Consider the following 15563-nt stretch of genomic DNA (forward strand, 5'->3'; position numbering starts at 1 on the left):
GACTGATGTTAAAGCTGAAACTCCAATACTTTGACCACCTGATGTGAAGAGCTGACTCATGTGAAAAGACCCTGATGCTGGGAAAGATTGAGGGCAGGAGGAGAAGGGGATGACAGAGAATGAAATGGTTGGATGGCATCACTGACTCAATGGACACGGCTTTGCGTGGACTCCAGGAGTTGGTGATTGTAGGGAGGCCTGGCGTGCTGCAGTTCATGGGGTTGCAAAAAGTTGGACACGACTGAACGACTGAACTAACCTCAGATATGAACTGAACTGAACGCCCTTAACAGACCAAGGTAACTCACTCCTTTGTCATTACTTCTGTTATTACCTAAAGTGGGTCTATGACAATGAAATGTTTACCATTGGAAGTACCCTAAACTGCTCTTATGGAGGACTAAGGGAAGAAATCAGTGACTTACATTCCCTCAGAGCAATAAGAGGATAAGGCTGATGGCTGTTTCACCAGGTTTCCAGTCTCAGGGCACAGGCTTGGATTGCTTTACATCATGATATCTATTCCCATCTGCAGTGGACAAACCAGCAATGAGTTAAGATTACAACCCCTTAATCCTACCCAGCACTGGTCACGCTGGAGACCTTGGGGATGCCCAACGGTTGACCTACCTTGACCTGCCTAGGGATTTGGTCCTCGGGAGGTTGTCATACCTCAACCTGCTTGGGGATCCACCAGTTCAGGGATCCCAGGAGGTTGACATGCCTTGACCAATGCCCAGGGACCCAATTCTCGGGAGGCCAATCTGCCTCAACCTGCCCAGGAATTTGATCTCCAGGAGGCTTTCATGACTCAGCCTGCAGGGGATCTGCACCCTGACCTTGAGACACCCAGCTCTCAGGTTGCAACAATACTGAGTAGGATAGGCTTCAGAGACTCACCCCTAAGGAAGTCCACCCATAAAAATAGAAGGAGGCATATTAGTTTTTTTTTTTCTTTTCCTCTCTGTCATCACTGTCTTTCAGATGGAAAAAAACCAATCCACTTCCTGACAGATGCCCTTGAGATGCATTCTTGATAACTGGAATCTATTCCAATCCTCAAACTCTAAGAAGTCGCTTAAAATTCTTTTGTGCCACTGAGGGCCATGGTATCCTCTGGGGGTAAGGAACATTGGCCTGAGGATGGCAGTTTAAATTACAACACCATCCTGCAGCTAGACTTATTCTGCAAAAGATAAGGGAAATGGACAGAGATTCCCTATGTCCAAATTTTCTTCCAAGAGATATGAAGGAACTCTGGGTTAAGTATGAGTTTGTTGTATGGCCTAAAAGTGAACCTACCAGGCAAATGGTGTTAGGCAGACAACCAAAAGAAGGAAGCCCCCAGTGAAGGCTCACCTTCCATGGCTCCCAAGTTGCCTGGTGATCCTTCCTTCTATCCAAACATGCCTCCATATCTGGGAGCACCCCCTCCACAAAAGCCAACTCGAGTATGTCCCTTAGTTGAAACTGGAGAATTCGGACCAGTGCAGGTCCATAAGCCCTTCTCCCTCTTAAAACTAAGACAGGTCAAACAAGACCTGGGAAGCTACACAGATGACCCAGCAAATAGATAGATATATTGGAATGTATCACATTACCTTGGCCTTTGACTTGACATGGAAGGACATCACGGTCATATTTAGTCAAACTTCATCTGACCCTGAGTACGCTAGGGTCTTTAGGAAGCCTGAAGGTATGCTATGGGGCTTCACATGTCAAGCGATAATACCCAGTGGGGGAAACTGTGGTTCCCTCTTCAGATCCTAATTGGAATTATAACGACCCTGAGCACATCTGGGAAAAGGATCATTTTCTGATCTGTGTAAAGGCAGGACTAAAAGCAGCCCAGAAAAAAGTAATCAGCTATGCCCGGGGGTCAGCAATAACTCAGGAGCCCAACAAGAACCCCACTTACCAATCTGGACTTACACTCTTAAGAGGGACAGGTGATTTTAAAGGACAAATTCCTGTCCCAGTGTGGATCAGACATCAGGATAAAGTTACAACAGCTACAGCAGCAGGACCCTGCTGCCTCTTTAGATGAAATGGTCCAGACTCCAGCCACCAGACTCTAGCCACCAATACCTTTTATAACAGAGAACAACAGGAAAGGGAGGCCAAGGCCCAGAGACAAGCCATGCCCAGATTCTGGCTGCCCTCCAGGGAAGCCCTATGGCAAACTCTGAGTCCTTAAAGGACAAGGCATGAGGCAAATGCCTAGTCTGTAGTCAGGCGGGACACTGGGCCAAAGAGTGTCCAAATCCTGACAAGTCTCCTAAAATGGCTTGCTACAAATGCCACCAATCCGGACACTGGGTGACACACTGCCCTTGGGACCCAAGAGCCTCAAGGTCAAGTGCCAAGCCTTCCCTCAACAGGACTGATAGTTCAACAGGACTGAAGCGGCGCCCTCCAGCCAGCCCGCCTGTCACAGATAACCATCACAGGGCTGGAGCCAAGGGTGCAACTGGATTGGCAGGTAGGTCCAAGAATTTCTTGGTTGACACAGGGGCTACCTACTCTGTCCTGACCTCCTACTCTGTAGCCTTTTACTCCCAAACCTGTACCATTTGGGGTGCTACAGGAAAAACAATTACAAAAAGATTCACCCAAGCACTTCTTTGTTGCTGGGGTGGACAAATATCTTCCCACCAGTTTCTGGTAGTCCCTGTGTCCTAACCCCTTATTGGGAAGAGATATACTCACTAAATGGGACCACCCTTGTGATGGGAAGCTTTTCAGCCCCTAGAGCCCTACAGCTCGTGGTTACTACTGAGGAACCCGTTACACCCTCTCCAACAGGGAGAGACCAAAAACTATGGGAGGACAAAATTAACCACCAGGTGTGGAACCAGGGGACTCCTGTATGAGCCCACCAAGCTGAACTGGTCATCACTGTCCTCCAAGATCCCACTCGGTTTCCAAACCAGAAACAACACCCTCTCAGAAGAAAAGCTCGAGAAGAACTACAGCCTCTAAAATAAATAAATTCCTTGCCTGTGGGCTATTGGTCCCCACCAATTTGCCATGTAACACCCCAGCCCTCCCTATAAAGAAAAAAGATGGGACCTGGCAAATGGTTTAAGATCTCCAGATCATAAATGAAGCTATAGTCCCCCTCCATCCCACAGTACCCAATCCCAATGTAATCTGGGGAGAAATCCCACCCAGTGCCAAGTGGTTTCCAGTCTTGGATCTCAAGGATGAATTCTTTTGCAGACCACTGCCTAAAGAATCCTAGTATCTTTTTACCTTTGAGTGGAAATCTCCAGGAGAAAAACACCAACAGATGACTTGGACAGTATTACCTCAGGGGTTCAAAGACAGCCCCTACCTGTCTGGGCAGGCTCTTAGCTGGGATGCCCTAGATCTGGACCTGGGACCTAATGGGAAAATATTACAATAGGTAGATGACCTACTAATCTGCTTTCCAGATGAGAAAAATGCCCAACATGCAATTCAGGATCTAAACTTTTTGGTAGACAGGGGATATAAAGTCTCCTGTGCTAAGGCACAGATGACTGAGACAAAGGTCACTTACCTGGGAGTTCAGATTACATAAAAAGGAAGGAAGAGCCTTGGGAGGGTTAACTGAAAGGCTGGGACCTGAGCCCCAGCCTATAGCTTGGTTATCCAAGAGGCTTGAACAAACTGCCCAAGGCTGGCCTTCCTGCCTTCGAAATCTTGCAGCTATTGCAGTCCTGATAGAAGATGCTTTAAAACTCTCTTCTGGGGGAAAACTATTTTTACCAGCCACCAAATGAAATAACTCCTGAATGGGAGAGGCCATTTATGGATGTCTGATCAAAGGATCCTCAGAAATCAAGTAGTGCTGATGGAAAATCCAGGTCTGACTACATCCCCTTGTGGGATTCTTAACCCAGCTACCCTCCTGCCTACCCCTAAGGACTCTCTCCCCTTTCACTTCTGCCTGGAAACCTTGGACCACTGGATAAAACCCTGAGAGGGATTGTCAGAAGATCCTCTGACCAATCCTGAGGAAATCTGGTACACTGATGGAAGCAGCTTTGTCTTGGATGGAAAAAGAAGAGCTGGATACGCAGTAGTCTCCAATTTTGAGACCACAGAGGAAAAACCTTTGCTACCAGGTACTGCAGTCCAATTAGCTGAGCTCATATACCTGACTTGAGCTTAGAGCTGGGAAAAGGAAAAAGAGTAGCCATTTACAGATTCCAAGTATGCCTTCCTGGTGTTACATGCACATGCTGCTGTCTGGAAAGAAAGAGGCCACTTGATCATCCTAGGGTTCCCAATCAAATATGGTGATCAAATCCTTAGGCTCTTGGAGGCAGTCCATCTGCCCACTGAGGTTTCAGTCTCCCACTGTAAAGGACACCAAAAAGGGAGCACAGAAGTGGCACGAGGGAACCAAGCAGCTGGTCAGGCAGCTAAGAGAGCAGCATTACAGAACAATGACCTAATAGGGGTTGCCACCCTAGTTCCATCGATTAATTTGCCAGAAACTCCTTCATATACTGAAGGTAAGACTATTAAAGCTAAGAATGAGGGCTTTCAAGAAGATCATATGGGATGGTTCCAAAAGGAGGGACTTCTTTTTTTGCCAGGGAACCTCCAATGGAAGCTGGTTAACTCCTTACATGCCACCACTCATTTAGGGGAGAAGGCCCTCCAAAGATTACTAGAAAGGTCCTTCAGAGGAATAGGCCTCCAAACAACTATAAGGCAAATGGTCTCTTCTTGTCCCACTTGCCAATTAAATAACCCCCAAGGAGCTTGAAGACTCCAACTGGCCAAGCCTGTCCAACAGCATGGGACCTACCCAGGAAAGGGCTGGCAGATGGACTTCACCCAGATGCCAGTTTCTCAAGGGTATAAATATCTACTAGTCATGATAAGATACAGTAACAGGTTGGACTGAAGGTTGAGCAGGTGGCAAAAAAAACTGCTCCATGCAATCATTCTGAGATTTGGCCCGCCCAGGTCATTACAAAGTGACGATGGGACATCATTTATTTCTAAGGTCACCCAAAGGGTCTCTAAAACATTAGGCATTTCTTATTATCTCTATTGTGCCTGGAGGCCTCGGTCTTAAAGAAAAGTAGAAAGAGCCAACCAATTCTTAAAATCAGCGATAAAAAAGATAACCCAGAAGACCTCCCTGGGATGGAAGGAGGCTTTACCGATAGCTCTCCTCCGCACCCGCATGGCCCCTAAGGAAGAGGCTGGTCTTAGTCCTTATGAGATGCTATATGGGAGACCTTTTGTTTATGTCAGTGACCTCTTCCTAGATGCAGAGACTCAAACCCTCTCATCTTATACCACGGCCATTAGGCAATTCCAACAAGATATACACTTTGTGAGGTGTCAACCAGGACCCAAAAGATTCTAAAGAGTTACCGCTAAATGTTCCAGGGACTCAAGTTGTAATTAAAGTCTAGAAAGATGGGTCCCCAAAGGCATAACTCCAGCCCACATGGAAAGGTCCCTACCCTGTAATAGTTTCTATGCCCACAGCAGTCAAGGTATCAGGACACAACTCCTGGATTCACTACTCATGAGTCAAGCCATGGAAGAAAACAGAAGAGGACACTCAATACACCTGTGAGCCCCTGGGAGCTCAGATACCTATTCAGAACCGCAAATGAGTGTCATTCTAATGAACACCCCCAAAATCTAGTTTCTGGGGATAAGATTTCTCAAGATAGCTCTAAAGAGCCAACATAGCTTGGCAGCGGTTGTACTCCAAAACAGGCAGGAGATCCTCCTGATCCCTGAACAAGGAGGGACTTGAGCCACCTTGAATGAGACATATCATTTCTGGGTAAATACCTCCAGCTAAGTTAAAGAAAGTCTCACAGTCCTCAAGAAAAACACAGTCCTCAAAAAAACATCTCCTACAGGATCTCAAAGAATGAACTAGAGAGTTCTTGGGGTGGCTCCAATCTCTCTTTGGGGGATCCTTCTCCTGGCGAGGGGGAACTTGGAGTTGGCTAATGCTCCAACTAATCCCTGTTATCACCATATTGATGCTGCTTATGATTGCTCCATGTATTATCAATTGTCTAACCCATTTTATCTCTGCCCAGGTCAACAAGCTACAACATGCGGTGCCAGTTCAACAAGGATATATAAAACTACACTCGACCATGGAAAATATCACTCACCCTTAGATGGATACTGCTATAAGGACTCTGAGGCTTGAGATTAGCAAGAGGGGGAGGCCCAGTGCCCCTCACTGTCCCAGCTCAGCAGGAAGTGTAACAGAGACCTTGACGCCTCTATTTCCAAAGAATTGGGCCTCTCATCTCTTGAGGGGGGAATGTTAGGTAGCTAGAATAGGAAAAAGGAGTCCAAAATAGTGGTGCCTAAAAGACAAAGAAAGGAAAAAGCCCACAAAAATAGAACAAAGGAAGGTCCAAGGACCAGAGTGAGGACCTCAGGTGAAACAAACAGCTCTCCTGGCTAGCCCAGTTTACATAGGGTAGGTTCAGGGGGAGGAGAAAGAAGATAAAAAAGGAGCCAAAACTGAGCCCCTCTCTTTTTTTGGGTTGGCCCATCCTCCCTCCTCGAGGATGTATTTTCCTTTGTTTACCAAATAAAACTGAGCTATAACCGAGCTGTAACACTGGTCCACTGCTTCAAATTTTTGCTGCAGCAAGACAGAACTGAGGAAATGACACATCCCCCCAACATATTTGTAGTATAATATACTATTATAATAATCAAAATAGCACCGTACTGGCACAAACCAGACCCACAGATCAATGCAACAGAACAGAGAACCCAAAAATAAATCCACACACATATGGTCAATTAGTCTATAATGAAGGAGGCAGAAAATACAAAGGGGAAGAGATAGTTCCTTCAACAAGTGGTGCTGGGAAAACTGGATAGCTACATGCAAAAGAACAAAACTAGAACATTTTCTCATACCATGTACACGAGTAAACTTAAGAAAACACAAGCAGTAATAAGCTCCTTGACATCAGCCTTTGCAATATTTTTTTGATCTGTCTCCTCAGGCAAGGGACATAGAAGCAAAAATAAGCAAACGGGACCTCATCAAACTAAAAAGCTTTTGCAGTGAAGGAAACCATCAAAGGCAACTTACTGTATGGGAGAAGATATTTGCAAATAGTATGTCTGATGAAGACATAAAAGAACTCATTCAACTCAACATCAAAACCTCCTATCCCCAATTAAAAAATGGCCTTGATCTTGCATGCTGCATAGCACAGCTAAGAAAAAAAAATTTATATATTAGAGGATTGATTAAATAAAATATGGTATATTCATATATTGTAAAATTCTGCAGTCATTATAAATTATGCTGGGATTCTTGAAAGAAACATTGGTAGCATTTTTTGAAATCCCCAAATATCCCCATAAAAACAAACTAAGATAGCAAATTCAAAAACCTATGGACAACACCTACCAAAAAAAAAAAAAAGATAACATAACACCCTAAAAAACCCAAATACAAACTGTAAGACCTATAAGGTATCAGCATCTGTAGAGGATACAATAGGGCATCTGATTAACCTAAAAACCTCACAGTAAGTAACTAGCTCTTCATGGAAATCTAGGACAGTGAATTTGAGAAAGGCAGCTGGAAACTGGAAGGTGTTTCGCACATTTCAATGCCGGGTGAATGCACTGTGTCTGCAATAAGATATGAAGAACTGGAGCAGTACGACCCTGTGAGCTCTCAAAAGCTCCTTTCCAGCACAAAGCCCCACATTAAGAAGAAACAGCTGGGAAGAGAATCTAAATTGAGCAGTAGAGTAGAAACAGAGGATAAAGAAGGTTCAGATACAATTGGGAGAGGAACAGAACCAAGAGGGAAAAAACTTTCACTTCACAGACTCATCAGAAGAGGGAACTCTAGAACCATGAATTTAGACACACTACCTTAAACCATTTTTTATTTTAAAATTCAGGAAAACGAACTTCACATAAAAAGGAGCAAAAGAAAAGAACTGAATCCAAATCCCACACATAGTTATTATAAGAAAAAAGGAGAATACAGAATAGATTATAAAAGATTGGAAAGATTTACCTACAAAACTGATGAGAACTGACTTTCTTTTTCAAATCAATTTTTGAATTGATTAAGTAGAATATAAATCAAAATAGAAAACCTAGAAATGGAGTGGCAATTAGAAATACATGGAAAAAAATTTTTTTTCATGGAATTCCCTAGCTATCCAGTGGTTAGGACTTGGTCCTCTGACTGCTGTGGGCCTGGGTTCAATCTCTGGTCAGGGAACTAAGATAGGGCAAGTCGCGAAGCATGCCCACTCCCCAAATTTCTGAAACAAATATTAAGCTAGAAAAGCAATAAACATACAGGTATATTATGAAAAAAAAAAAAGATAAAAAGAGAAGTTTTAAAAATCAAAGGAAATTGAGACACTAAGTAACTGAAAGAAAATAACAAATATGAAAGAAAGGTAAAGCTCCACCATGCTTATAATAGGCATTTCCAAAGAAGAAAATCAAAGCAAGAGAAGAGACTAATAAGAACTTTAATTAAAGAAAACTTTCCTGAAAATTTTAAAGAACTGTTTTTGAAATAACATTATAGAAAGGTATACTGCATCCCTGAATAACTGACCATCAACACCAGGACAGATTCTAGTAAAATTACTGGACTGAAAAAATATTTTAGGCATAGAAGTAAAAAGATCAAATCACATATCAACAGGAAAAAATAAGACTATGAGTCATCAGGGTTTATTACAATAATGTCTTATGCCAGAGGTAAGAAACTCAAGAAAATAAAATATCTGCTCAGGATGTTATATCCAGCCAAATGATTTTCAATAATGTTCACAACTGTTTTCAACATGCAAATATTTAGGGAATATTATTTGCAAGGGCCTTTTTCTGAAGAATTTACTAGAGAATGAGTTTTAGATATCCAAAATAATGAGTGAGAGAGGAAGAGAAGAGGAAGGGAGAGATGAAGTAGCCATTTTTCCATTCAAAGAGTGTAAGTCTGAATTAAAGACTGCAAAGCAGTGATATCACTGAGCTGTTGGACCAACCCTAATCTGCCTCTAAAATCTACGTTACAAAAGTCAAATCCTATTTTTTTTTAAAAACTGGTACTGTAGAAGAGTAATATTTAATAACATGGAGAACTGTTTATGATATATTAAGTGAAAACAATAAATTATAAAACAGCATGACCTCATTTTCTAAAGAGTTTAAGTATGTAAGTATTAAACCAAAAAATCAATAGCAGTTTTCTTCACATGATAGGATTATGGTTGTTTCAATTTTTTTTTCTGGGTACTTTCCTGTATTTTCTTCATCATTCCTGACATAGGAATAAAATCATGCCATAACAAAATCTCTTTGGTAATAAGGTCAAAACTGGATTAGAAAAGATAGAATTTTATGCTGAAACAGCTATTATTATAACTCTTTAACATATTCAGCAAAAATCTCCAAAATCAGAACTGTAATAAAAAGAAAATAAAAGCACATTTTACTTTTGCAACATTTTCATATTTAGGAATGTCTGACTATGGATTTTTCTCTTTTGAACAGGCCAGTATTAAGATCATTTAGTTTGAAAGGAAAAAATAGAAGAAAAACATCCCTTAATTAATCTCAATTAGGTTACTGAATCCATCTACATATTTTACTTTATTGAACAGAAATGGGAATCAAAGGATCCATAAAAATTTTAAAGAAACACTTTTCTCAGTTTTAAAAATTATAAACTATGTTTTAAATTATAACTAAAGTAATATATATAGTCCATGGAATTCTCCAGGCCAGAATACCAGAGTGGGTAGCCTTTCCCTTCTCCAGGGGATTTTCCCAACCCAGGGATCAAACCCAGGTCTCCCACACTGCAGGCAGATTCTTTACCAGCTGAGCCATGAGGGAACTGGTAAAGAGCCTAAAAATTATAAACTATGTTTTAAAATATAACTAAAGTAATACATAGAAAGCATACCAATGAGCCAAAACCTAGGGTCCAAAAATGCTCATTTCGGACTTCCAAAACTCCATCCAAGGTAGATACCTAATCAAAAACACAGAAATAGAGTTTGTGTATTTGATATCTCCAACACAACTCAGTCAAATTATGGACTTGCTCCACACCTAGGAATGACATGATCAGACCCTGCCTGAAGACACTCATTAGCCAAGTGCCAGACCATTCACTCAAGATATCATTTCTTCTTGTTCCATACTGAGCCAGGGTCTGGTTTTTTTTTTCCCCCCAGTTTCTTATCTGCACCAGTCTCTTTAGAATTAGGTCTTTACTTCCCTCACCCACACCTTGTTCCAACAGTGTGTAGTTCTTTTTATCTTATTAGTATAGTATATGTTTATATCCAGTACTTGAGGTATCAGAATTTTTGTCTTCTCAATGATTTCTTCCTCTGGATTCTTTCAACACATTTCTGTACAACACAGGATATCATCTGGATTTGAGCCAAAAGGAAATTCCAAGGACAGTGTATAGCCCATTGGTACAGTGGCATAGACCTAGTAGCTGAGACAAGTGGTCAGCTACACTGATCAAAGTGGCCTCTGTGATAGTGACAATCAATAGTCTTAATTACTCTCAACATTCAAATAATTTGATTATCTTATTCCTTAATTAGTTAACAGGTGGAATTTTAAAACAATACAAAATCAAAACCTACTATGTGGTGAAGCAATCACCATGTCAAAGTGCCTCTGACTTAATTAAAATCCTAAGTTTGAATATGCTTGTGTGTGTGTGTGCTCAGTCTTGTTCAACTCTTTGTAACCCCATGGACTATAGCCTCCTCTGTCAATGGAATTTCCCCAGCAAGAATGGAGTGGGTTGCCATTTCCTCCTCCAGAGGAACTTCCCGACCCAGGGATCAAACCTGCATCTCCTGTGTCTCCTGCATTGGCAGTTGGATTCTTTACCACTGGGTCACCTGGGAAGCCCAGGTTTGAGTACAGAATCATATAATTCACAGCTCTTTATAACAAATAGTGTGGTCTTTAGACAATTACCGTCTACATTTATTTCAAGTGAATTTGGCTTCCAGACTGAGCAAGTGGTCAAATTTTTCTATTTTTGCCACTATGTTACAAAAACTTCCCTAAAATTCTAGAAAGAGCCTGAAATTATTTGTACCCACTCTTTGTATTCTCTAATCATAAATTAAAATGATTTTATTATTCCATCTTACCTCTCTGATAAGTTTGTCCAACTGACCGATAACATGGGGTGGTGTTGTCTAGGGGAAAAAAAAATAAAATAGAACATGAATCTAGAGAGATAAAAAATTCTGCAACAGTGGTCCTGACAGTAAAAAAAAACAAAAACAAACATGCATTTTATACCAGCCTTGGCTTTGTTTCACATGTGCCTTCACATGGTTTAGGAAAGAGAGGTTTCAACTGACTCACTCATAAAGCAACATCAGGAATCCACCCACGCTTATTTCTTATCTTGCAAAGAAGCTGCTATTTCCGTAACCAAATAAGCCTTAAAGAACCAACAAATCAACAAAAAAATCTTTAAGAAAGTAAAATTTTGTATAAGACACAGCACTAGTAAACTAATACCTTATTGTTATTGTTGCTTCTGGAGAGGGAGATACAACCCATATGTTTTAGAAAAGAAGTGTGGGAGAGACATAATGAGAAGCAGTGCTTATATACTCATCTAATCCTGGGAAACCATCTTTCTAGCCAGGTGCTGTCTACAGGTGTTCCTATTGTTTCAATAAGGAGTAATTTCTCGTTTTTAAGTTTGAAATTTAGAAGTCTCACTAATTCAAGGATAGGAAATAAGAAAACAATCATAACTGGATTATATTAATAGCCAAAATACATTTCTTAGGGGAAAATAAGTATCTAAAGAGATTTTAACTAATATTGTTTTTACTTGAAATATTATTAGAGGCAAAGTTTCTCATTTATGTTTTTGTCTTATATGTAAATATATGAAGACTCATTTGTGCCTATTTTGTACACCAACATAATTTCATCTGGTTCTTACTATACAAATTTCAGAGGTTATTGTTTGGCTTCATTTCCAACAGGACCCTCCAGTAGCTAAAAATTTCATAATCTGGCAGAAGAACATGTTTATTTTTATAACCTGGTAAAAGAACATAGCTAATTTTAAGCATGCATACTGAAAGATGACCATTACCTGGAGTAATACTTTCCCACTGTACACGCTCATGGGATACATAGTGCCAAACGTCATCAGAGCAATGGCAATGGCTGATGCAGTGTCTACAGCAAAATAATTACTAAAAAGAAAAAACAATTCTAAATCTTAAATGTTAAATTAAGATTAAATGTTTAAATGTTAAATTTAAATCCGTCACTAGGCTTCTTACAATTTAATCCACCAAACTTTAATTACCTCAAGCAACAGGACTATTTTACCACAGCTGGCTACTACTGCCATGAGAGCATCTCAAAGGGAAAAAGAAAGTTTTTAGAATCCTTTCTTGCCAAAGTTTAAGGGAAAATAACTAATAATTATGTTAATTTGTGTGAAGAGAGATGGTGAAGAAAAAATGTTTCCCCACAATGTACTTTTAATCTACTTGTCAACTGTAATTATGTCATATATACATATTTGCTGCAACAAATAAAAACCTTTAGTAATTTCTGATAAAGACCAATGGAATTCATCTGTGATTCTATCAACTTGCTGTAAACATAAACTTTCCAATAATTAGTATTAAAAAATTTCAAATTCCCCAGGAATTTCATAAGATGAGATTTTTAAGAATTTGTTACAGTAAACACTGTGACTGAAGTACAATAGCTCATCAATAGTTCACAGCTCTATTAACAACAGAGACCAAAAACGCCAAAGGTTACAAACTAATCATGTACTCTTTTTCACTTTTTCCTATAAGCTGGGAATAGAAACACAAGTAAAGACACAGTTCCTGCCTTTGAAATGACAGGAAACACCCATGTGAAAAATACAAGAAATGACTATGAGTACAAAGGAGAAGTCCTACAGAGTATCATGGCTGCACAAAGGCGTGAGTAGTGAGCCTACAGGGGTAGGATAATCCAGAAAGGCTAAATGAAAAAGGTGACTTCTGAGCTGAGCCTTCAAAGATGGCCAAGATGATGGGGGCAAGATACTGTAAACAGTGAAAGTAGCATGTGCAAGGGCATGAAAATCCTAATGCAGTGAAGAAGCTATGAACAGGTACGTATAGGCAGATGGATGGCTAGTAAGGTTGATACAGGCTTCACCATACTAACAACTTTTAATTTTGTTAAGTATAGAAAGGAGAGGATTTTGAAACAGGAAAATATTATGTCTAGATTTGCAACTTTTAATAATCACTTCAGTAGCAAAATAGCAGGTAACTAAAGATGTGTGACGGAGAAGGCAATGGCATCCCACTCCAGTACTCTTGCTGGAGTACTGGAAAATCCCATGGATGGAGGAGCCTGGTGGGCTGCTGTCTATGGTGTCGCACGGAGTCGGACACGACTGAAGTGACTTAGCAGCAGCAGCAGTAAAAGTGGAAAGCAGGGCTTCCCTGGTGGCTCAGGGGTAAAAAATCTGCCTGCTAACGCAGGAGACACGGGTTTGATCCCTGATTCAGGAAGATCCCACATGCCACAGAACTAAGACCATGCACCACAACTACTGAGCCTATGTGCCACAACTACTGAAGCCTGTGCACCCTAGAGCCCGTGCTCCACAACAAGAGATGCAAATGCAGTGAGCAGCCTGAGCACCACAACTAGCCCCCACTCACCACAACCAGAAAAAAGCCTATGAAGCAATAAAGACCCAGTGCAGCCACACATAAATAAAATTAAAACGAACAACAAAAAAAGTAGAATGCAATGGAATAGATGGTAGTAGCATTCACTCTCACAGGAAATACAAAAAAAAAGCAGTTTAGCGGATGGGGAAAACAGGTTCAGTCAAGGTGGACACGAACAGAAGATAGGCTCTGAGATATAGAGATGTGGGCTAGAAATAAAGTGAAGGAATCACACAAAGGTAGAAAATACAAACAATGGTATGTGATGTCCTAGGAGAGCAGGCAAAAGGGTAGGGAGTCAAAGAATAATGTCATAACCTTAAACTTAAGCTTGCTAAAGACTATTTCTTAATAGGCTTGCTTTAAAAAAAAAATTGGTTCACATCTACTCCTCTTTCCTCATTCAGCAACAGCAGCTGTGGCTTCACTTTCACTTTTCACTTTCATGCACTGGAGAAGGAAATGGCAACCCACTCCAGTGTTCTTGGCTGGAGAATCCCAGGGACGGCGGAGCCTGGTGGGCTGCCGTCTATGGGGTCGCACAGAGTCGGACACGACTGAAGCAACTTAGCAGCAGCAGCAGCTGTGATTTATGTGTCTCTTACTCTCCTCTTCTGTTTCACTCATCTGGCCAGCAGAAGGGAATTTAAATAGTTTTTCCATCTGCATTATAGATTGTAGTCAAGATTTCTTATTGAATCCAACCCCCTTAATTTTTTCAGATGAAGACACTTGAGGACAAGACTTGACCAAAGTTGCATAGGTCATAAACATGCTATAAACTTAATCTGCATGCATCCTAATGCCCTTAAAAATCAGGCCCCAGGAATGGAAATCCACTTGAGAGCAATAAAAAATACTTACTTAATTTCAATTAGCATATACGTAATACAAAGAGCAAATGCTCCAGCAAGATCAATCAAAACAAATGGATTCATTCGGGGAAGGAAGATACTGCTAAGTCCTGGAATAATTCCACACAAGCTATGAAGAAAACAAACAAAAAGAGTACTCATTAGCAAAACTTATGTAATAATAATGAAAACTATATAAAAGATGACTTGTATTTTAGTATCATAAATTGTTTAACAAGGAGGATTTGAGAACAAATCTCTCACTTGTAAAGTTCTTTTTTGTATCATCAATTAAAAAATAAGAAAAAGTGAAGGGAAAAGAAGAATCTGATCTGTGAGATTCATATAGTAACCTCAGCAATGAATAATGTTAAGTTCCCATAATAGATATGCTTCCTGTGCATTCCTTTAACAATATGTATTTTATGAAACCCCAAACATCGTACCTTCTGCTAAGATCTGCAACATGCTCTTGAAGCCAACTTGTACTAGCAGCTTTAAAAAGAAAATACTTAAATTATTAAAATTACCAGAAATAATTATTAGATTACCAGAAATACTTGATTCTTAAATTAAAAAAATAAATTTCATGATTACTATGTAACACTACAAAGGGATACATTATACCTAGAACTTTTTTCTTTTTTTATGCCTTTAGGATACTAAATGAAAAGTAGTTTCAACTACAGTACATAGCTGACCTGATGGAATCAATGAACTTACATATGTCATCGTTACTATTAATTTGACGTTTTAAAGGCTTATTATACTGCAAAGCAAAGCTTCCTAACCAGTGTGTTGAGAATGAGTTGCAGGTCCACCAATTACTAATTCTCTTAGCTTTCAGAGAGGCCAGGTATCTGGCTACATGCAGGTGGCAGTCAGTGACTGACCCTGGACATGTAGCCTCCAGGTGCAAGCATACTCTTACGCTTACCCCAGGGTGCTACAGAAA

At 40.4% G+C, this 15563-nt stretch overlaps 1 protein-coding gene across 3 annotated transcripts in view; it reads right to left on the reverse strand.

Annotated features, from left to right (window-relative positions):
* Nucleotides 1–15563, reverse strand: part of SLC30A6 (solute carrier family 30 member 6) — a 45743-nt gene that overhangs the window by 9424 nt on the left and 20756 nt on the right. For all 3 annotated transcript variants that reach the window (XM_069583619.1, XM_069583618.1, XM_069583620.1), the window contains 5 exons: nt 15055–15103; nt 14619–14738; nt 12152–12254; nt 11181–11228; nt 9959–10027 (listed from right to left, as the gene is read on the reverse strand). In XM_069583619.1, the coding sequence (XP_069439720.1) occupies nt 9959–10027; nt 11181–11228; nt 12152–12254; nt 14619–14738; nt 15055–15103 (389 nt within the window). The remainder of the gene's footprint in view (nt 1–9958; nt 10028–11180; nt 11229–12151; nt 12255–14618; nt 14739–15054; nt 15104–15563) is intronic.

The sequence above is a fragment of the Ovis canadensis genome, chromosome 3 (genome assembly GCF_042477335.2).
Source record: "Ovis canadensis isolate MfBH-ARS-UI-01 breed Bighorn chromosome 3, ARS-UI_OviCan_v2, whole genome shotgun sequence".
Classification (NCBI taxonomy): Eukaryota; Metazoa; Chordata; class Mammalia; order Artiodactyla; family Bovidae; genus Ovis; species Ovis canadensis.